A 23,740-nucleotide genomic window follows, 5' to 3' on the forward strand; every position below is an offset into this window, starting at 1 on the left:
CTGCGACCTTCAACAGTCGCTATTCGACAGCTTGAACAATACTGTAATATGAAGCTTATGAGGAAGTAGTTCTTACTACTCCTATTTTGCTCTGCGTCCAGAAAACATTGTATCTGATCGGTAATTGGAATTTATATATCAACTGGGTTACTAGAAATTGTTAAATAGAATGTTAGTGTTCTCTTTATTCAGCAATAGATATTTCTGTTAATTGTTGCATAACATTACAGGTATTCTGAGCCGATGTTGAAACTGTCTGCGATCAATCTGTATTGCAAGACAGAGGTCAGATGAAACGTTTTTGGATGTTGAGGAAATCCTGAAAGCTCCATTTGCTAGCTTCTCTATTCAAACTATTGTTAATGATAATATATGATAATTTAAATTGGCAGAGCACTATATTTTAGTGACAACTATGGTTGTGTAGCAGACAATGATGCGCTGACAGACGGGATATGCATGCATACCAAATTGAGAGGACAAACATTGAGACCGCATGTTTGGAGCATAGACAAATAATGCTTGTAATTGTAGAACAACATAATTACATTTTAGGTAGCACGAAGATAGAACAAGTAAAATTTAGTAGCGTACAAAAAGTTTGAATATTGAATTGCTGTTCAACATTCATAATTGTTTCTGTGCATCAGTTGGTGAAACTGACTGTGAGATGGAGGTCTAGAAGATGGCTTTCTGTACTCATCCATGCATACTCAGCAAACACTACATCATCACGCATTTATTGGGGAGAAAGCCGCATTGCCTAAAGTTTATTTACGTTACCAAAATGTGCATTCAACTAACATACTTTATAGATTTATCTCTAAATGTAAATTTAACAATCTGGCTCAGTGCAAAAAAATTGTAAATCCAGATTATCAACTAGTCCATTTACTATATATGGCATTTTCCTGTCACATGGCATACTTTCGGGTCCATTCCGTAGCAGTGTCGTTATATTTTTTCTTATCCGTTTTGTAAATCCTGGCAACATCTGGCACAAGTGGATCATCAGGATTGGGGTCTGTGAGCAGCGAACAGATAGACAACAAGACTACAAAAAAGGTTTTTGTAAAACTTCTTGAGGTCTCACAGAGGATCTCATCAAAGCACTTACAAATGTAACTTGAGAGCAAGGATATTTTAAACAGTTGGGAATTGATGCACTAGCCATAGCAGTACACTATTACTGTAAGGCTAAGTATAAAATACATTTTCATATTCGATATAATATAGTGTAGTGATATTTACAAGTAATGCAAATATAGCATGTCCAACATTTTGACAACAAAACAATGGGATATGTTACCATCAAGAACCTGAGGTGTAAATCCTATCCACTACCTAAAAGGTGTTGCCAAATGATATTTTAGAATCTCGCACAGCCACCAAATGTTTTGTAACCAAACAGTTTGGAAAACTCCAAACAGTTTGGAAAACTCCAAACATCCAACCACCCGCACAAACATTAACTTTATCAAACTTATGCTGAATCACATTCTAAGGTTGAAAATCTCTCAAATCGGCAAGTAGTAAATTCAGCTTAAAATTAACTCTTTAAAACTTTAAACAAATTTTAGCCAAAGCCAAATCATTATTTGCTTCAATGTGAATATTTTAATGCAATACAAAAAATCTATATTTGATCGGCTCGCTATTATATTGTACAAGCTTTTTATTTTAGGTATTCAACAGAATACATTTTGATTTGAAACAGTTACAAAATTTATTAAATAATTTGTTATTTATAACAAATGTTTACAGCTGTTGCATGGTCCCAATTATAACTTTCAAAATTATTTTAGGTCTAGACACACAATATTCAAGTAGCAATAACAATATCTAGAGCTTGAGGCCCCAACAGACAGTCATATAACAGAGATGAAAGCATCTATATGCGGTGTACTGATACTAAACAGCTGCTGAATTTTAAAATATTACCAAGATGTCCCATGAATAAAATAACGCCAGTTTTTTCTAGTCTGTAAAGATAAACACTGACTTTTATTTTAATGTTATCCTGCAGACTACAATCAAAGTTGTATGTACGAATTTAATTCATCCCAAGACTAGATTCATATGCTACAACACCACATGGTCGGATCAAGTATTTGATCTGGTGGTTTATTTAATGTCACAACCTAGAAACAAATTCATTGACTTTTGTATACCATCTTACAGGTTTGCTGTCATAAGAACTTTGACTGCATTTGTTTATTGAATGCAAAAGTATAATCATTCACATTAATATTTATGACCCTGTTGAGGTGCACTACTATCATATCAACCACTAACTAACACGGTATCTCACCTTTAGAAATGGTTAATGCTGGTGACCATTGTGACCTTAAGATGTCTAAACATATGCTTCCATTACTGTTAATATTTGGGTGATATATTCTCGTCGTGAATGCTACCTGTAAAAGACAAAAGGGTCGCTAATGTACAAAGTTGTATGGGGGATGAGCAATATACAGACCACCAACTGAAACGAAAACCACTAGTACTCCATATTTTGCTGTATGACAAAATTAAATAACTTGGAAGCATTAAGAAAGACTAAAATACATTCAGCTTGCTAACTTTCATACCACATGGAAACTCTTAGCCAACTTATTGATCAAGGTTGTAGAAGGTAATGTTACAAGCATTTAAGGTGACATGAAACAATGACAATTGGCACTTTGATAAGAGACAGTTGACTTAGTTGAACAAAAATGGTAACGCAGTCTCATTTGATAGGGAATATGCTAAGCTTTTAGAATTTGGTTAACCGAATGATTTGAGGTGCAGAGATATGAATAACTGTCCGACATCTAAAAATATAGCTGATATATGTTGAGATGACAAAACTTGTTAGTTCACACAAGTTTATGTTTTGAAATAGCACATCTGTTTAAAAATTATAAATTTACATTGAAGAAATAGAACCAAAGAATGGAGTGAGCTAATCTACATTCAAAAAAATGTTTTGAATAAACGCTACACATATCATCATATTGAGCTTCAAAGCACAGAAAAATGATTAATCATTGTGACACCTAATCTCAATTGGTGAAAATGGATTGACTGCAAAGTACACTTATTGATGCTTTGGAATTTCCAAGAAATCTGTTAATCATGGGCGTAAGTAGGTTATCAATTAAGTCTATGGTCACCATGCAGTGTTGCTAAGCAGGGATTGACAGTTAAACAGTGAACAATTAATTCCAATATAATTTTAGAGAGTTAGAGGTACACTACACACTTGAGATGTTGACAATGCACCCTCAATTATGTTCAATGCATTAGGTGACTAAGCTGGGCGTGTCAATAAAAAGATATGCTAAAGCAATACTTCCGGACTCAATTGACAACTCAACTGCATAAGAGCTAGAGGGCAGCAATTACCAAGTTCAAGTTCACTCACTTTTGGTGGCTTAAATGGATAATCTGTAGGGAAATGAATTGATAGAAAAAATACTCCTCCGGCGTATGGACTTGCTGGCTACAATATATGAGTATTCACTTGTACATGGTGGTATCACTCCAGCACTGGCAAATAATAAAAAGCATTAGTGAGATGATAACCAACAATGTCATGCAATTAGGCAATAACAATCAGTCAGCATACTTACTGGTCCCATTATTGTGGCTTGCCAGTGAAATACTACAAATGAAAATAGTACAAAATGAATGAAGACGCACGATGCGATGATAAGGGCAAAAAGCGACAAGCATTTTAGGTGGCGGCAGCAAACTTACAATCATCTCCAACAGGTCCTGCTGAACATTGTGCTGGTGGGTCCCGACCCAAGTCCTGTAACTCCTAAAGCGAAAAATAATTTAAATTACCGTTTTGTTTACAAGTGGAAAGGAATAAAACGAACTGGTTTGTAATGCAAAATTAGGCCATACTATACATGAGAAACTGCGCCCTAACATACAAAATATATTGAAATCCATTAAAGCAACAAAGCAGTCTAAATAAGATAAGAATAAATGTACTTTAAGGTCACAGTAGTGTGTTGTTAATGACATAAAACAGCAGAACGCGAGTCAAAACATCTGAATTTGAAATATTTGCTGGTAAAGAGTAGAAAAAAATGTAACATCCGTAATTTATGTAAGAAATGTAACATGTAATTCACACGCCAGATATACAATTAGTGGTAAAACACGCAATTAAAACGCATTGTACGATATTTCAGTTTGTAAGATTGGCGATTTTTGTGCGTATACAACGCACAAAAACAGCTCAGCTCCGTGATAGTAGACAGCCTACAGAAGTACTTATGGGCCACATGTAGAAACACATATTTACGTAAGTGCTGCATTAAAGCATCTGCCAAGAGACTATGGTCTATTTATTCAATAAACTTCTATTTATTCAATACATAAAACCATTCAAGGATCGAAACAACTATTATGTACAAACACGTTAAATGACGCCGGCAATAACAGTGCTCATAACAAAAAGCCCACTGTGTTAGGTTGTCAGCTAAGAATTCAATTATTCGCCGATCATTTTAATAACTATCAAACTAGTCTCTATTTGAACGTAAACTATTATTCGCACAATTTATATGACACTTTAGACTGTCTTCTCAATTAGTTATTACCTAGTAACCAACGAACAAGGAAACATTCGTCTATAGATGTCACTACAATGGCTACGAACAGAAGCCAAAATTGCGGGTTTTTAATGTTAGTTCCGTTTACCCGACCTTATTTATCCGTTTAAGTGCCATAATACTATTCGATGTTTCTGTGAAGGTAGACAACAGACGCTGTTATATGCCAGTGGACGGTAGTGAAAGAGATTGTTGTGCCCGAAAAATCACTACCACAGGTTATGAAAACGTTCAGTTATAGTCGTCTCCAACAAGACAGACACACTCTATGAACTGCACTTTTCCTGTATCAAGCGCGCAGTGATTTTACGGAAAAGCTTTTTCAAGCTTATATTTTTGATATATTGGTTTACAATACTAATTTAATGGTTTTAATTTTATCATTTGAATTTAATGTTTTATTAAAATGTTGCATATAACAATGTTTAATTTACTAAATACAATAAAGCATCACAAATTATCTACGCGGAAATATTTGATTTACCGCATAAATTCAAGGGTTGTGGGGAAGTAAACACGACGCTAACTCTGAGTTGTGCGCTTTGCTAAAACGCAACTCCATGAATAGCAGCTTATGAGAGCTGATATGTAACTTTTAGTCAACCTTATTTGCACCGACTTTGACCAAAAAATACAACTAAATAAGTATTTATTACTGGTGGCTATTTAAGTTGACGTTTTGGATCAAAAATTAAATTTTTTTAATGTTTTTACAGGAGTTATCTTACCACGAAAATCCCAAGTCGTTTGGGGAAACCCCAGTAGTTTCTAGCGTCACCTAACGCTAAAGCTGCACATGACCCATTGGGCAGTGTTAGTTGATATGAGCCGACAATCGCCTTTTGACATTCGCCTCGTTTCAAGTCGTTTGTAAGAAATCAGCACAAAGATGCTTTCTTGTTTTTCATCTACTTTATGTAAGCAACTCTTTTTGAGTGCTACAGCTTAATCTTTAGAAGTGATCAATGAGGACAGACCAAGGCACCGAGCTGGTTATTGTAATAATGGTTGAATATGTTAGTTTTTAACTTGCCTAACACTTCCTTAGTTTGGCCTCAGTTTGGTTAGCTTATCACCCTAAATAATTCTTCTTTTTAATTTTGTATTTGTATAAAACGATTAAAGCTGATGGTTTCATCAGTAACAATGATATGTTTACCATTTACACAGCGCTAAGCACCACTCTCTGCTATACACAGCCAGATATATACATTTTCAGCAATCAAATCTTTATGGGCCGTTTATGAGCATTTAAACTACTTAAAGATAAGAATTGAGAAGTATGTGCTCATATGTATTGTGTTGCACGACAAAGATGACAGCATGACAAGGAGACCATGCTTTTCAGCACATAAATAGAAACTACAATCAGCTAGAAGCGAAACAAATTAAGTCTACGAGGTCATAAGAAATTCTTATGATATTTGTAAAAGCACATTATAACACGTACAAGTGAAATAACATTTATTAACTAGTTTAGACATATTATTAAATGTTCACAAAATACCAAAACAAGCAAAAACAACTTTTCTGAGCAAAAGCAAGCATGTAAAAATAAATCTTAAGTGTGTTGGTACAATCCAAGAGACAGTTCAATGTTTGAAATCTTGCAAGAAGATCGCTTCAACAATCGGCCAACAATCGGCCAACATCAGCTAAAGCCTGGGAGAAAGTTTTGATCACTCGGATAATTCCAGGAGTGATGCGGAGCATTCTCTAAAATAAAACCTTCAGATGTATAGAATCCTGTTAACTTATAATGGCAAAATGAAAGGAAACATACGAAGACATTGAAAAAAGCTGACCTAGTTGAGGTGGATTGAAGGGTTCACTTCCAAATTCATCCAGCTGAGGCTTCCCTTAAAACAAAGAAGAGTTGGCAAACATGTGGACAGTAGAACTGTTTAAAATCCCAAGAGCATCATGTTATTACCAAAAGTATTTGCAAAGGTACAGCTGAGATTTACAGCTGAGATGCATAGCTGAGATGTACAGCTGAGATGTACAGCTGAGATGCACAGTTGTATATCTCAGCTGTACATCTCAGCTGTACATCTCAGCTGTACAGCTCATATGTACAACTCATATGTACAGCTCATAAGTACAGCCGATAAATACAGCCCATATGTACAGTTCATGCCTACAGCTCGTATGTACAGCTCAAAAGAACATTACCCGACTGAAGTAGATAGCTAGCCATAGCAAGATGATGTCCACTATCCATTACTAATAAACTTACATAAATGTGTCTATAACGTTATAAAAGGAGCAAGGCCATTTTAACAGAAAGAAGAGTTATTTAAACAAGTACAGTATGATGTTCTGGTGTGCTCACAATAAGTTACTTGTTTTTATGTGCATTTGTTGCTAATGAGTTTTGGATTGAACAAAATCTTAAAATGAATCATAGCTAACCAAATTAGCTTTTTGGTAAAACTTGTGGGTTAAATGGTTGCATGTGTTGCTATCACAAGCCTAAAAGGCTAGTTACAGTACAGTTGATAGGTTACACATGCCACACAAAAGAATGAAACAGGATGTGAAGGGGCATATTAAAAGATGTACGGCAGATTTTAGTCAGAAAAAATGCAAACATGATTTTCCTTATTGATTTATGATACTTAGAGATGAAGCTCATCTGTAAGAACAACTTGTAGAATCAGATTCTTAAAACAATACGAAATAATCCATAGACTAAAGATCTATGAATATTTGAGAGTTGTGAATCACAGAGCAGTATCTTTTGGTGCGCTCACCTGATTGAGTTTGAACAGGTATCTGACTGGATGCAAAATTGGAAAAATCATCATCGAACGCACTCTCAACTCTGTTGGACTGTGTGGTCAGTGAGCTAATACAACAGTACACGAGTAATAAACTTGATTCACCAATGCATGATCAGACAACCTTGTTTGCATGTCATATAAATAAGAGATACATTTACAAATGCACCAAGGAGCTGCAGTTGTCAAGGCTAACTCGACATATATTACTGACTCACATCTTCAAGCCATCTAGGATATCTCATCAAATTATTCCTCAAATTTATTAAATTAAACTTGAGTCGCATTTGTCTCTGGTAAGAGTACGACGAGTATGTGTGTTAGTCTTAAACTAGGTCAACTAGTGCAGTCAGCCGAGTTTTTATATGTCACAAAACTAGTTCAACCAATATTAATAGCAATTCCTTGGTTGTCAGTGAGATCTGTAGGGAATAATTGACTTAGTGAACCAAATTTAGATCAGAAACAAATACAATCTTCGCAAACATGCAATTCCATTAACAACACATAGAGAAATCATAACAGCCATTATTACCTGTTATAGCAGTCATCTACTGTTCTCACTGGGGGAGGGTTTGATGCAGCGGGAACAGCGGATCTTGGGCAGTTTCTGAAAATTGAACCCAAACAGATGGCAATACGAGCAAGTAGAAGCGAATACTAGGAGGATGACGAGTGCGGCGGTATTCGAGGCACAGTAGCAGTCAATGAAAATAGGAGTCACAATGATGTGGGCTTAAAAGAAGTGATAAAAGGGCTAAGGTAATAGAAATACAGAGGTAAAAAAGAGGACGAATAAGCCATCGCCCGGTGCCAACCAAACCAATGCGCACATGAACAAAAGATCGTGTCAAGAGAGCACAAGGATCTCAGCTGAACTTAGAGAATTAAGATCATTCCAGCTGCTTTCTGTATTGCTGCAATCTGAACCACAGTTAAATAGAGCATTTGTAAATAAATAAAGTGAAAATCGCATTCGCTAATAATATGTTCGCCAACCAAATTTGAGCTTCGATTGTGTCTGGCAAATAAGCATGACTGAAGATGTTTGCAAGTTTGCATATCTGACTACTTCAGTTGAATCTCCTAGACATAGGATTCCGACGTCTGCCACTTTACTTCAGTTGTCATATGCGGAAAGCTTTAATAAAAGGTAGCAAGAGAAAAAAATAGCTGTCAGTAGACAAGCGATGGCAATACAGAGAAGGTGACAGTATGAGATGAGTGAAGAAAAGTCGTGGCAGAAGGGAGGTGGCAGCAAATGGCTGATAGCAAATGCTTGTACACAAAGTTACCGGCTATTTCAGTAAGCAAACCAAAATAGTCTGACGCATCTACACAAACACCTAAAGCCACAAAACACTGATGAAATCAACAGAGGTAGTTTCCCAGAAAAGGGTGATAGACGACAGGTTTAGACAGAATTACTCAAGTTTGGGCAAAGTCTAAAAAAGAATAAAAGTACACACTGCTACGAATGTGAAAGTTGCCTAATTACTGATAATTTTTATAAGTTACCAATGTGACCGGTATTTCTTAGACGACATTATACATGGCTAGCTGAAACAAGGTCACTAATGAACCAAAAGGTACGAATTCATATCCGTTATCTTCGGCTACAGATAAGGCGAGCGTACAAAGAGTGGTTTAAGATTAGCCGTTTTAAATCGGACACATGGAATTCTGAGTAAACACAATTCTAACATTCACGTGTGGCATAGAGCTTTCCAAGAATACAGGTGAGTGATAAACACAATACCAGATATGTTTTAAGCTCCACAAGAAGATAGGAAAAATGTCCTTGAGCACAATAGCAAAGACGTGAAGCAAGGATGGTGAAAACAACCGCCAAACCTAAGACTATCTAACAATTATTACAGGGCTTTCTATGCATATAAAACTCACTGACAATGGTACGCAAAATGAACACATAAGGCTACAAAACTCACCGCAAATCTCGGGCAGCCTACAGATACCAGAATGACAAGAGCGATAACCAGCACACAGCGCTATGTCCACAAAAATTGTAGAAATAATGCAGGAGATCAGAGTGAAATATTACAGTTGACTTTTATGTTTCATTTTTTCAACAGTTCAATTGTGCTTGGTATTACCACTCACCTCAAACCATTCAGCATTGACACAGTGTCACTGTTGTATCTCCTGTGGCCTCGCACATTTGCAACAGTTAGCAGCTGACTGTTGACATGGGCAGCAGGTGGCCTAGACGTCTAATGGAAATTATCAAAAAGTTTAGAATAGTGTTTAGGTACTAGTCATAAAGGTCTGGCTACACAAACCGATGTATCCTCAAAACAATGCTTGCATTGAACTGAACACACGTTTATATCATAAGAATGCTTCCCATGAATGATTCTAGGATGAATCATACAATCCTGTCCTACTCTGAACCACCAGTCTTGCCATTTTAATAGCATCTCACATAAAAAAACTTTGAAAAATACCTACTTTCATATCGACGAAAAAAAGAAGCCGCACAGACAAAGTAATCACTGCAAGAATGAGTTTAATCATTTTTGTGCTCCTCAATAATGCAAGAATCAATACACATTTCGAACAAGCCGAAACATTGGCAGTGATCGTACCAGTGGTATCGTGTTGGAGAAATGCATAGGTTTGTGTAGCTAGGCTTTTATACGTGTCTGCCTCATGATGATCATTATAAGAATAAATAGAGTAAACTGCAAGTGCTCAGTCGAAATGTACTGTGTAGCAAGAGGACAAAAATGCCTGACCGCCTCTGCTGATTAGTGTGGAAAAGACTTTCCCAAAATTTTGCGCTCTTGTGCCAAAGAAAACCCTCAATATGATTTGAGGCTTTAAGACGAATTTACACAAAATTTTAGTAGATTTTAATAGAAAGTATCAGTAATTTGCTATCATTTGAGACTGCTTTTGATGTTAAAGTGATCTGACTGCCAGTATGTTTTAAGATTAAAATTGATGAATTTGAACATTGAAATGTTAAAATGATCAAACTAGATATAGGTGCTAGAGCTGAATACTAGTTGCGTGACTGCCTGTTTCTCTTGTTATTGACATCGGCTATTGTGTTCAAGTTGCGGCTTTACGCGTCTCTACTCTGTCGGTCTCTTTGCCAAAGTTCAACTATCGACGTCATAATCGCACTTTCGCTTGAATCTGAGCGTTTTAACCTCGATCAAGTTTACTCGACTTTTGATTCTGAAACATCCTGACAGTCAGAACATCAAAAATGTTTGCAAATGATAGAAAATTACTGATACTTTCTGTTAAAAAATCTATTAAAGATTTTTTACGTTCGTCTTTAAGATGATAATTGGTAATAAGTTTAAGAGACATGGAGAGGATTACGCAAGGGAAGGATTTAACCTTCATAGCTGTAAAGCAAAGGCGGAACTATAGAACATTAGCTAACTGACGCTGCACACAAAATCTATTTTCTCTATTAATAAAAAGAACCTTTAGTAAATTACCATACTAGACGTTTCTCCTGTCGTTGTAATTAGGAGGTCTGTGAAAGAATCCTCGAATCCCAACGTTTGCTGCTGGCTGCGAGGTCTTGAATGAGAAACTGTTGGATGAATCCCAAGAGGTGCCTTCGAGGCAATTGTTGGATTATTCTGACTGAAATCATCGTTAAACGGACTAACAAGGTCAATAGTCAGCAGAGGGTTGCTGATGTTGTTAGTGGAGTGTGTGGGATGCTCCCTGGGCGTGTGCAGAGACTGGTCAGAATGGCACAGTCCAGATCTAATATTGCCTTGAACTAATGATGCGTGGGGCTGCGGGAGTCTCCCTGCCCTCGGTCTATCTCGAGGCTTTATTGTAGTCGTCTCCACCCATTCAGACCTGTCGACGTAAGCACGAGATGAGGAATTCTTGTCGGAGATGTGTGCCTGTTTACGATTTCTCATGGCAGATATTAGCTCGTCAATTTTTGGAACAGTTGTCTTCTAAAATGTTGTTGATATCATTAGGGATCTATGGCTTACTAACCCGTCAGTAGAAGGTATACACTTAGCACAATGCATGACTACCCTTACTCTTATGTGACACATAACTATACAGCTACCTTCACATATATTTCTTAAATGTATGCTGTATCTATTGAAATGGCAAAACTTGCCTTCTGACGTACATAGACATTGCAGTTGATGCAATACAAGACACCCAGATATGTTTTACTAAATACACTAGAGTAATAGCAATACACAGTGGAAACCATTTCAACTGCAAACAAAATGTTTACATTGCAATAAAATACTAGAGCAGTAATATATCCACAATCGTGTAGTTGGCTACTAACCAGACAAGAGCAATACTTACTACTATGATTATAAATGTAGAGGCAATAAGTGCATTAAGATAACCGAGACACCTGTATAATGGACTTGAAGATGTTCGATATGGAAAGCTCAAAATAAATAAAGGGTGTGTCAATGTGTATCGGTGATCTGCCTCGGCAAATAAACTATAACGATATATATAAAATCTAAAAATATAAAAGCTCCATCAAAAGAAAAATTATCTATCGACTCAAATTGTGCATTTATTTACTTCCTAAACCAAAAATAAATGCTTTTAGTAAACTCATAATAAATGGACATCATGACTCGACTAAAAAGTGCCTTTTAATAAAAATTTATTCCAAGCCAGTGTTACTGATTGCTATGAATTTTGTTTGTCTGCATGTTCAAATTCTTAGCAACTGTTATCCCATATTTTTATACAGAGCTAATACTCGAAACATTGACTGTGGAAATTGTGAAGATTTTATTAGTGGTTGTAACTTATGTGTCGAACTTTGTTGGAATAACTTGTGTGGGTTATAATCCATGGTAGAATTGTACCGATAGTTGTGTACATGATGTTTGTGGTGAACTTCTTTTTGTTATTGGTGGAGTTTTAGTTCTGTTATGGCTAGGTCAAAAATAGCAATTTGATTATAGAACTCCAATGACAAGTTTACAAAAAATTTGTTAAAAAAACATGTTGATAGCAAGTTTGAGGGTCAGTAAATATTTTAAGCTACCAAAGCCTAAAATGATTGATCAGCAAAAATATATGTAACTAGCTGTGCGGCCCCGGCGTTGCCCAAGCATTAAAAAAAAGCTTATAAACAATGAGAAGTAATGAGAGTTGCCTGCCACTTGTTATTAGCCTGGCACATTGCCAATGGAAAATTTGCATAGAGCTACCAGCTTCTCATGACGTTATGCTATGACCCTGCGTAGTACGCAAGCCATTGGGTATTTGCTCCCATATAGTGACATATATTAGCTAGCGAAGAAATTAATCTCTGTGGCCTTGTTGGTGCGGCGCCAGACTTGCGAACGAGAGGGTCCTTGGATCAAATCTACTTCAGTGTAGATTCTTTATTCCAAGATTTTATTATTTATAACTGGAATGACAGACAGATCTACATACATACTTTGAGAAATTAAGATATACAGAATATATTGATATCAGGTATAATATACAGCGGAACCTCGTTTCTCAAACATAATCGGTTCTAAAAGGTTGTTCGAAATCCGTTACAGTTATTCCCATTAGAATCAATATATGTATATTTTAATCCGCTTCAAGCCGAGATAACAACTTCGGTAAAGTATTTTCTAACACTTTACACCATAAACTGTACTGTATACTACATACTTTAAATAACAACGGATAGATATAGATAGTGTTTATTTTTAATAAAAGATTTTCTTATCTATGATGATGAAGACAAAAAACAAAAGGTAAAAATTACGCATGTTTTGCTCTTAAAACATCGAAAACATTTTAGGTTAAGATACAATACTAGAAATTGATAATGGAACAGCGAAAAATACAACAGATCAGTTATATCAAAAATCGCAAAAAAATGCATGTTTACTTCACATCTTTGAAGGATTATCCTCCTACAAAGCAATTTAGGGTAACTCAACTAAAAGAGTTGTCTCCCTAGCAAATCTCTTCGGTAGAGGGACGTCGTCCCAGATGGTTTCTTCCTTTTGGAAAGAATTTATAAAGGGTAACTTGCTTCTCCTTTTGTTAACGAATGTTTCCGTGCTGTTTCCAGAGCTGTTCCGAACATTTAATACTAACGTGCATGCTCCGGTTTGGTCGAGAGCCGAATTTATCTTCGAGATGCGAGACAAACAAATCTCGATTTTTTGATCAAAAAGCGAATTGGTTGAGAATCAAAGCGTTCGAGAACGGAGGTTCCGCTGTATTACTATCAGATATAATATACAGCATATATTAATATCAGATATAATATACAGACTATATTAATATTAGATATAACATACAGAATATATTAATATCAGATATAATATACAGACTATATTAATATTAGATATAATATACAGACTATATTAATATTAGATATAACATACAAAATATATTAATATCAGATTTAATATACAGACTATATTAATATTAGATATAATATACAGAATATATTAATATCAGATATAATATACAGAATATATTAATATCAGGTATAATATACACTAGAAATTCCACTGTCATACAGCCCACGACCAAAGTGATACTAGAAAAAAGAAAGGGTACTGATGGTTGAGAAATGCAATATTAGCGGTCAAATAGGACAACTGCAATGGTAGCTGTAATGTACTGGGTGTTATTATATACAACAAATAGCAATAATGAAAGGAAAAGATTATATGTTTATATATCTCCTTCTGCAAAAAAACAAATGCAATATTGGCCAATATTATAAGTAAAATGCACTGATATTATTAGAATAACCAATATTATTTATATAGCAATAATAAACAACCAATGCACAATTTTGTTTACATTTCAAAACGGCATAGCTAACAATATCACGAAGTTGTGATATTTATATAGATTTTTAGAAAATCTGTACGTAATCATTGTCCTGTAGTCATCCAAACTTATAATTAATTATTGCAATAATCTCATTAGAACCGTTAGAAAAAATATCATCGTCTTGCCTTTACTTACACTGCGTTAGATTTTTAGAAAGTCTGTACTACGTAGTCATTGTTCTGTAGTCATCCAAACCTATAATTAATTATTGTAATAATCTCATAAGAAACGTTAAAAAATATCATCGTCATTTGCTTTACTTATACTGCGTTGGACATCAGTTAGAATGGGAAAGTATTCAAATGTGTCAGCAAATGAAAATGAAAAAATTGAAATCGGCAAAAATGAAACGATTTCTGTACTCCTATGTTAACTGCCAAAACCGTCGGCAATTCGACAATGCTATAGACTGGTGAAAGGTGCACGTTTTTTTTTCGTGAAATGCGCAAAACTTCATCGTTCTATTATCTGTCCCTCGGCGTTTTAATTTTCGGTCTTAACTTTTATTAAATCAAGCTTTTCAAGTGTTTTGCGGCGATTTTCGTTGAAATTCGTCTGTCTATTTGTGTATAATCCGATCAAATGGGTAAGTTTTAAAATAATACCGACGGTTTACAAAGACTTGGTAACGTATTTAAATGAGTTTAAATGTGTTTTGTATTGTTATTATACTTTAATGACTTTACATAACGATGCTTAAATTTGTTGATGAGATTTCCTGACGAGGGTTCGTCTCATTGTTGATGAATAATTTTCGTAAGTTGTGTGCACATGCATTTATCATAAAAACTCCCACACTTCACTCCGCTCGTTTGGTCGTGGGAAAATATACTAATATCAGATATAATATACAGACTATATTAATATTAGATATAACATACAGAATATATTAATATCAGATATAATATACAAAATATATTAATATCAGATATAATATACATAATATATTTTCTATGTATTTTCTATAACAAAATACATGTACATGTAATTTCAATTGGTATTGCTGGTGAGCAATGTCAAAAGCTACAGATGTTCAGTTTTGTTAAAGTTTCAGCGCACGTTATTATTTACTATTTGTTACTAGTCAAAGTTTTTTATACCAATTGTCTCAGTCCAATACAATACAAAGAAAACCATTTATGATACATTCCTATGAAGTTGTCTGCATCACTTACGTACAAGAAATAGGGCAGTTAGTCCTGCTTAGATTTTGAAAGAATAAATGCTCAGTGGTACATCAAACAGGAATGTTGTTATTTATATAGAACTGTTACACCAACTAATGTGAATGCTTTACATTAAAGTAATTCTATCTGAAAATTACCCTGGTAAACAAATATCCATCTAGTCACTCTTCTATCATTTTTTTTGTGTTAATAAAAGTCTCCAGGAGAAGTGAATGGTTTCATTAATGTATATAATATTTTTATTGGTCAAATATCTAGTTGATTATAAGATTGAGTACCTTAGTAATCCTTCCTTATAAATCATTTAGATACACTTATAGCATATCAGCTGCTAGATCGGACCATATATATACTTCACTATATTGACAGCAACTACGATTTCCGGTAACACTCTGTTTATCGCCACGATTAGTTTCTATCAAATCACTAAAAACATCATTTCTGATGAAGTCCAATCAATATTTCCATTAACTCTATAAATCTGTTCAGTAACTTAATAAAAGTATATGCCATAACCAGGTGTTTCATGTTTTTCAAATCAAAAATATTTCACAACTCTGGATATTTGCAGGTGCTCCTAACAATAGCTTCTAACGATGTATATATAAGTAAGTATACAGTGCACCTCGGGTTACGATGTCCCTGCTTTACAGTTTTTTCGCCTTACGATGGAGAACACGTAGTTTTTCTCGTTCCCTCCATACAGCGTTTTCTCATCATTCAACATCAACAAAAACCTCCCTCGAAATTCTAATTTGGCAATAGGTGTGCTAAATACATCGGAATAACGAAGATGCCGAAATGCTATTCACCGAAATGACTCTCACAACGCGTGAAAGAGATACAATACTCGCTCTCTCTCTCAGTTCAGCATTATTCGTTATAAGTTATAGTGTAAATGAAACTGGAATAAAGATAAGGACCGAATTAATGTTTAGTTTAGTAAGCTAAATTTATTTAAGTTAAATTCAATGTTTAGGTTATATGGTACATAATGTATATAGTAATGTTACATTTTATTGCAGATCATAACCACTAAATAGATTAAATTACTGTAGGTAACTATAGTTGCTAAGGTTAAAATGCTATTTTGTTATTAATTTTTAATATGTACAGTCATATATAAAATTGTGATGTTTTTTATCAGGAGGTGTTTGCGTTAAATAATTGCTATGGATTTCTATACCCCGCTATAAGACATTTTCGCCACACGATGCCAACACTGGAACAAGTTTAAATGATATGGCGAGGTCTACTATATATATATGCCTGTAAGTATATATATTTATCTTTAGGCCTATATATAGGCATAAGTTATTTTTAAGTAATCAAGCCAGAAAAGCGAACTCTAAAAGTATAATAGAACTAAATGATCATTTATCTGACTAGACATGCATATACCGTATATGCTGTAAATATAGAGAATATTACAGCACAAAAACTGCTACAGTTCACTCTCAAGATATGATTTTGATCCGTTCCAGGGTTGGCATCGTATGGTGAAACTGTGCTATTTGCCATTTGGAGGATGACTTACTGGAAGGTCTGTGTGCAAGTTGTACTTCCTGCCGATTAGCGGAAAGGCTACAGAGGAAACCTGTGATATATTTGGCCTCTTTTCTGGGTCGACTTGCAAGCAATAATCTGAATCAGAGTATATGTTACCCAAGCATTACTGTATTGGCAACACAACTCCCTATTTTGCACGAGTAAATGAAAAACAATACAAAACTAAACACTGACACAAATGAACTGAAGATTTGGTATGCAAAAGTTGAATACATACAAATTAGAGAATGGAGGGCATCAGAATACGTAGAACGTTCTGGAATACTGAAATGTCCATTTTGTATGGCCAGACTGCTTTCTCCAAAAGGCAAGTTATTAAAGCATAGTCTGTAGAGAGTAACACCAAGGGCCTACAAGGTATTACAAACTTGTAGACAGCGTCAGACCGTCTCGGAGGTCTCAGAAGGCGAAACTAATTTCACGTACAACAAGGAGAAAATTGAGAAGCATTCAACTGACAATCATGGTGGTGAATTGCTATAAATCACACTAACAGCATATGTAGCTGTCATGTATGCTATTCATCACCCTCCGGCCTTGTTTACATGCCAGAATGTCATGCAACCAGGCACTTCAGCTTTATTACCATGTTATATCAGCCACCCATTCGTTTGCGAATAACACACAACAGATCTGCTTTGAATTATTATGATCCTTTTCCCACATTATGCGCAATGTATCACTCAAACTTTACACAGCTGAGGGCACACCAGCTCATCCTACCCATATGTCTATTTTGGTTGTGATGTCCTGGTTAGAGTACAAGTCTATGATCTCAGGAGCTCGATGTGACAGTGTTGTGTGTCTGCAAATGCAATAAGACAGCAATGTTATCCAGACATGGAAGGGTATCAGAACAACTCATACCACACACACCCATATATAATGCTAACAACCAGCCAACCCATATTGTCTGTCCCATGACAGCCCCACTGGCGTAATAGCGCGATGAGACTTGGGGCACAATTGCAACACAAAATAGAGGAAAACAACACTATTAGTATAATTATTTTACGATCATTATAAATTACAATACAAGTATTAATAGCACATCGAGACAGTTAATGACAATCAAACGATTTTGTGCCATAGAATGTTTTCCCTGACTATTGAAAAGTAAGCATTGTAAACATATAAGTCAATCAGAATGTGTTACAAATACAAGATCTGACAATTCCTAGATCGATGATGACAGTCGTAGAGCATTAATAGCATTGGAAAGAAACCTATGCAGTTACTTAATAGTTGCACGTAAAACATACAAATAAAATTGTAAATGTAACGAGTTTGAACATTTCAACTGCCTGGTTGGAGGAAGCAGAATTCTGCAGACACTTGGCTTTGTGTGCTTTCACACCGATATTGGTATATCAGCCACCCATTTGTTTGCGAGTAACATACAACTAACCGATCTGGTTTATTTATATAATTTATATATATAATATTTATATAAACTGTATTTTATATATTAATATTGCATAGGAACACACAGACACATGCATTGAGGTAAGACCACTTGGTGGAAAGATTTAGCATGCAGCTTTGAGTAAGATATATGACTGGTATCGCCTACTCACAGTTTCAGTATTAAATAACTCCGCTACTTTGCCAGATATAGCAAATTGAACTCATTGACCATACCAACAAATAAGCTTAATGCATTTCTAACGATTTGGCTAGCTTTGCAAAACCAAATTTCATTAAAAATGGAAGTTGACAAGTAAGCTATAAATAAATATTCATTGCTCCACTACTGAATTTTCACAGCTGCATATAACCTAAAATCAATAGCATAGCCTCATTATGACCTGCTCGAATCTGAAAGACTACATAGAAGATGTAAAACTAATAGACATGTGACCTTACTACGTAGTTATAAACAACCTTCTCAATGTATTTGTATAAATATTAATATGCACTGTACTCTTCTCTTCTCCATATATTGCCTTCACAGACATGATATCTAGGTCAGAAATGACACCTATAAGGCGACGTTATGTGCGCCGTTACTCACTTGAGAATGTCTTCCTCCAGCTCACTTACAGACTTGTTGTGCTTGCCATGAATGTAGCTGTGCATGGTTGCGCTACCAAAGTCACAAAGTATGTAGTTGCCTTTTTGATCGACGAGTATGTTCTCCAACTGCGCAGACAAAAAGCAGTGTGGATCCAGCATGAAGAGATTATGTGTAAATCGAATCAACAAACAGTGTACTAGGATGTAAATTTAAATCCCCTATTAATCATACGCTTGGCTGTAGCCGCGCTCGTCGCACAAGAAAGGACTTCCTTGTAACACAAGACAACCTTTACTTCGACTGACAACAACACTTTTTACAGAGCCACATATGTAACTTCTTTTGTTGGTTTATGGTATAGGTTTGAAATATTATCTCTCAAATAGACAAATGGAATGGCCTGCTACTCTTGTCCCATGATTAATTTTTCCAGGTACAACTGTACGAAGCTGACATAAACGAGTCAATACCTTGATATCTCTGTGAGTAACAGGAGTCTGGCAATGGTGCAGGACTGACACAGCCTCACACATGTCACAGAAAACCTTTAGTACCGCCCTCTCAGTTAAGCTTCCTTGTTCTTCGACCTGCTGGGTGCACGTAACTAAAACGGAAGCTTACATGAAATCCTAGTTTGTCATACGTGTACGGTGAAAAATGAAAAATGAATTTATCAGTGATACACAAACCAAGAAGAGCGTTCATGAGCAAATTTTATAACGATGAGGATTATGGTTCTCACACCTCCAGAGATCTGGGAGATTGAGAGATTTTTACAGCCTCTACTCACTTGGATAGTAGGCTGTGAGAATGAGCACCTCGTAAACACCATTGTTGAGTCTCGTAATGGAGGAGTCTACATACTTTGCCACATTTCTGTAGCCAGACAGCAGGCTCTGCATAAAAAAGCGCTACTTACAAACTCGTCTAACACTCGCAAATATTACATGTAGATCAAAAATAAATATTGTTTTTATGCAAACTACCTACAGTTAGCAAATATCCAAGGTAATACAACCACTTTCATGTTCGTTATGCAGTAAGTACCTACTAATACATGAACATTTTCGTGTTACAACGGATTAGTAGGTGAGAATGAAGGTACCATGGACATTAAAACTTTGCAGGAAAAACTTGTCGATGAAATCAAAAGTTTGACAAAAGATGTAGACTTAACCAATAAGTATATCTCAATGTTTATAATTTGCGACAAAAACCCTGATTTCACTTCTAACTTCCAAGGTTGATTAATAGCTATATCTTACAAGGATCTCTATTTCAGATTTACACTCTCGCAGTCTCCCTTCATCATTTACATAGAGCCTTTTCAAGGCAAACCTGGCTCCGTGATCGCTCTTGACCAGAAACACCACGCCATAACCTCCTTTAAAACAATGAATAGAAAAATGACGACCATATGGATGTGTTTGAAAGAGGATTAGAAGCAATATTTAATAAAGCTTTGATAGCTGAAAGATTACCAAAAAAGAGGCACAAATTCAAAATTAGAAAAAAATTGACTACAAATAATTCACTTGTACATCAGAATTCCCAAGGTCATAATACCTAGTCATATTAAGGTAGACACGGCAGTTCAAAACATTAGTTCAATTATACCACCGCATTTTAACACCAACCTATCTAACAATAGCTTTACATTACGCCATTGGGTTACGATAACTCTGTTATACGATCTTTCCACCTTACAATGTAGAACACGGCTTTTATCACCCCATCCATATGACATTTTATTCGTCACATGGTATCCACTAAAATTTTTCTCGAAACACAAATTTGGCAGTCAGTGTGCTGAATACGCCATAATAACGACGATGGCTATATGCTATTCGCCAAAATACCCACAACACATGAAAAATATATAATGCTCGCTCTCTCAATCTCTCAGTTTAGCTTTATTCGTTATTAGTTACAGTGAAAACGAAACCAGAAACAGATAGGTGATAAAATTTTAGCCTGACAAAGTTGAAGTTTAGTAAAAAATACAAACTTAGCTTTGCTTCAAGTACATGTTTGTGTTGAGTGAAATAAATTCATTCAAGTTAAGTTCAATATTTACGTTATTTCTGTCTTGAAGGTAAGAACTCCCTAGGTACATACCGCACATAGTACACCGTACACATAACATTTTATAACAGATCATAACCACTAAATACACCAAAGTTACGGTAAATAACTATAGTTACTAAGGTTACCATAATATCTTGTTACTAATTTTTAATATGTACAGTACATATATATATATAAATATAAATTTTGGATGAGTTTTACTAGGGGGTGTTTGCATTAGATAATTACTATGGGTTTCTATGCCAATCTACACATTTTGGTTTTACTATACCAACAGTGGAACGAATTAAAATCGTATAGCGAGGGTTCACTGTATATAGTAGCTGCAAGATTTGGAAGGAAATTGGTTCGAGAGAACTGAAAAGATTACCTTCTGCAATGACTCGCTCTATTGTAAAGCAGTGACGACCAATTGTCTGCCTTTTTCCCACATCTGACAGAAAGCTGCTGGAACCACTCATTCCGGAGACTTTGTTCAATGTTAGGCAAAAAGCTAAGTATTCAATCCAAGTATGCCGGGAGACAAATTCGTTTCATTATCTGGAACTGTTAGTGGGAAGTTTGAATAATAGAGCGTGTTATGTAAAAGTTTATAGCCATAATTTCATACTTCAACTGTTTATTAGTTCTTGGAGTGTCTTCTTCCGTGGACTTATCTAGAATCATATTCACCCTGTGTATTGATTAGTGCCATAAGGATTGTCCTGGATAATCACGCCTTAGAGAACTAACAGATCACATAATTCTAATCAATTATTGTCTTGAGCAAAAATTTTATGTAATAACTCGCTATTGAGAATTGTTCATGCCTGTATAAAGTTGCTAGATATAATCTAGTTGCTAGTCTAATGCAAGACAAATGCTTCTGTAATTCTATATTATTGTTGAGGAGTTTTGTACAAGCTAACGTCATAATAAATTACATAGAATTTAGATCTAGTGCTGGTGACAAACATTATAAGACAGAGCAAGCTATTGCATTTTGGATATGTGACATATGTGTATACTTCCAACTGGTTATCACTGGGACTATAAAAAGCAAGATCTAATTATCTGATTTCTTCATTCAACAGCTAATAAAAAATAAAAAACTGTTTCAGATATGTTTATATTGCCAAAACTTCCCCTACAACTTGTTTACAGAGATTAATGGCCCGAGGAAAATAAAATATTAGGGACTTTTGTCGGATTGTATGTAGAATCCAAACAGCCAGCCAAACTAAAATCAAACAGAAAAATAATAAACTACTACTCACCAAATGATTACATTATGATTATGAATAACAGCCTACTGGTAGTTTGAACGTGACCAAACTGATTTAGAACATTGAATATAAACAACTATTACTGCAGTAGCCAACTTTTCTTAACTCAACATTAATCTGTAGTATAGTCATACTCATCACAATTACACCTGGAAGTGACAATATGTCAATTGATGTTTGCTGATGCAAGTGAATCATCGACGGTGGTCAGTAAAAAGATTTAAATTTAAATTTAAAAAACCTGTGTATACAACGATTATAGGTGATTATAGGTGATTCCAGTATTGTAATACAATCGAGAATAGCTGTTCATCAGAATGCAAATAGAAAAGCTATTTAAATGACTCTGAAACAATGGCAGTATTCAAAATTTCAGTAAATTACCATAAACTATAAAAATATACACAAGTATCGCTGTTTTATAGAAACACCATTATCGGCACCTTTTATTATTCCTTGAACACTTCCATGAACACTCTTATTATCAAATGAAAGATGACAAATAAACTTCCAGATATATTAGATCAACTTCCAGACTTGGATCCTACACTGCGCATAAGCCTATCCTACATGTAAGTATACCTTTTTGATCTTGATCAAAAACAATGATTTTGTTATTGTCAGCAAATTTTAGGGATACTGTTTGTGCAGAGGTATATTGAACTATGTTGAAGTTTTTAGCAAACTATTATTGTATAAAACTGCCCTAATTTTGAGCTGCTGTTAGACTCACATCTTTAAACATTTTATGATGTTACAGACTAGTCAGACAGCTGTAATGCTTTTGCAGAAAATTTTCATATTCCTTTTTGGTTGTGCCAATGCTACTTAGAAATAACACAAAATGAAGAATATTTATTGGTTGCAGGCGAGTATGCTTCTTTGATGACTTTGTTTCTTGAGGTAAGCAAGTTGTTGTTGCCCTCAAACCCAAATACAAACCAAACTACATTAGTGTTCACGTTCAGGCCTCAAAATTGATGTTGCTACAGTGTGTAGAACTAGTAAAAAACTTAAAGCAGTTGCTTTTTTTGTTCATCACTTCAAGCCCAATTTTATTTCGTATGACCAGAGCAACTGCAACCCTCGAGCTCGCACAAACTTAAAATATTTAAATCCACCTGCACAGGTCGTTAATTTGACTTTTTTGGTCATTTAACGTTATATATTTTATAAAATAAATGTTACTGCATTCCTAACTTACAACATGAGTTAATGCATTGTTTAAGTGCTGTTTTATGTAACAGTCAATTTCATTGTGAAACCATAAGTGCAAATGTTGGTTTTTGGTTATAAATTTTTCACCTACGATGTTTATACATCTTTCAATTCACTTGTGTATATAAACCCACCGTCTATGAGTACTACATGC

At 35.1% G+C, this 23,740-nt stretch overlaps 2 protein-coding genes across 3 annotated transcripts in view; both read right to left on the reverse strand.

Annotated features, from left to right (window-relative positions):
• Window positions 1–499: 499 nt before the first annotated feature.
• Window positions 500–4,902, reverse strand: LOC137391881 (ubiquitin-conjugating enzyme E2-17 kDa). Its single transcript, XM_068078429.1, has 6 exons — window positions 4,707–4,902; window positions 3,745–3,808; window positions 3,618–3,649; window positions 3,410–3,487; window positions 2,312–2,417; window positions 500–1,054 (listed from the first exon to the last, which is right to left on the reverse strand). Exons 1-6 carry the CDS (start codon window positions 4,728–4,730, stop codon window positions 915–917), a joined length of 444 nt encoding a protein of 147 aa, XP_067934530.1. The 5' UTR covers window positions 4,731–4,902; the 3' UTR covers window positions 500–914.
• Window positions 4,903–6,060: 1,158 nt separating this feature from the next.
• The window catches only part of LOC137390258 (AP2-associated protein kinase 1-like), a 17,900-nt gene continuing 220 nt past the window's right edge, over window positions 6,061–23,740 (reverse strand). Inside the window, exons 2-15 of one of the 2 annotated variants that reach the window (XM_068076591.1) lie at window positions 21,474–21,649; window positions 20,281–20,399; window positions 19,806–19,911; window positions 19,486–19,619; window positions 19,013–19,140; window positions 17,722–17,803; window positions 17,216–17,348; window positions 16,967–17,073; window positions 10,873–11,352; window positions 9,518–9,627; window positions 7,932–8,006; window positions 7,370–7,464; window positions 6,419–6,472; window positions 6,061–6,329 (exon numbers count right to left, since the gene is read on the reverse strand). In XM_068076591.1, coding sequence (XP_067932692.1) covers window positions 6,265–6,329; window positions 6,419–6,472; window positions 7,370–7,464; window positions 7,932–8,006; window positions 9,518–9,627; window positions 10,873–11,352; window positions 16,967–17,073; window positions 17,216–17,348; window positions 17,722–17,803; window positions 19,013–19,140; window positions 19,486–19,619; window positions 19,806–19,911; window positions 20,281–20,399; window positions 21,474–21,564 — 1,779 coding nt within the window. In that variant the 5' untranslated portion in view covers window positions 21,565–21,649 and the 3' untranslated portion in view covers window positions 6,061–6,264. Of the gene's footprint in view, window positions 6,330–6,418; window positions 6,473–7,369; window positions 7,465–7,931; window positions 8,007–9,517; window positions 9,628–10,872; window positions 11,353–16,966; window positions 17,074–17,215; window positions 17,349–17,721; window positions 17,804–19,012; window positions 19,141–19,485; window positions 19,620–19,805; window positions 19,912–20,280; window positions 20,400–21,473; window positions 21,760–23,740 lie in introns of both variants that reach the window. The other variant, XM_068076590.1, reaches the window with a different exon arrangement.

Source organism: Watersipora subatra, chromosome 3 (assembly GCF_963576615.1).
Source record: "Watersipora subatra chromosome 3, tzWatSuba1.1, whole genome shotgun sequence".
NCBI lineage: Eukaryota > Metazoa > Bryozoa > Gymnolaemata > Cheilostomatida > Watersiporidae > Watersipora > Watersipora subatra.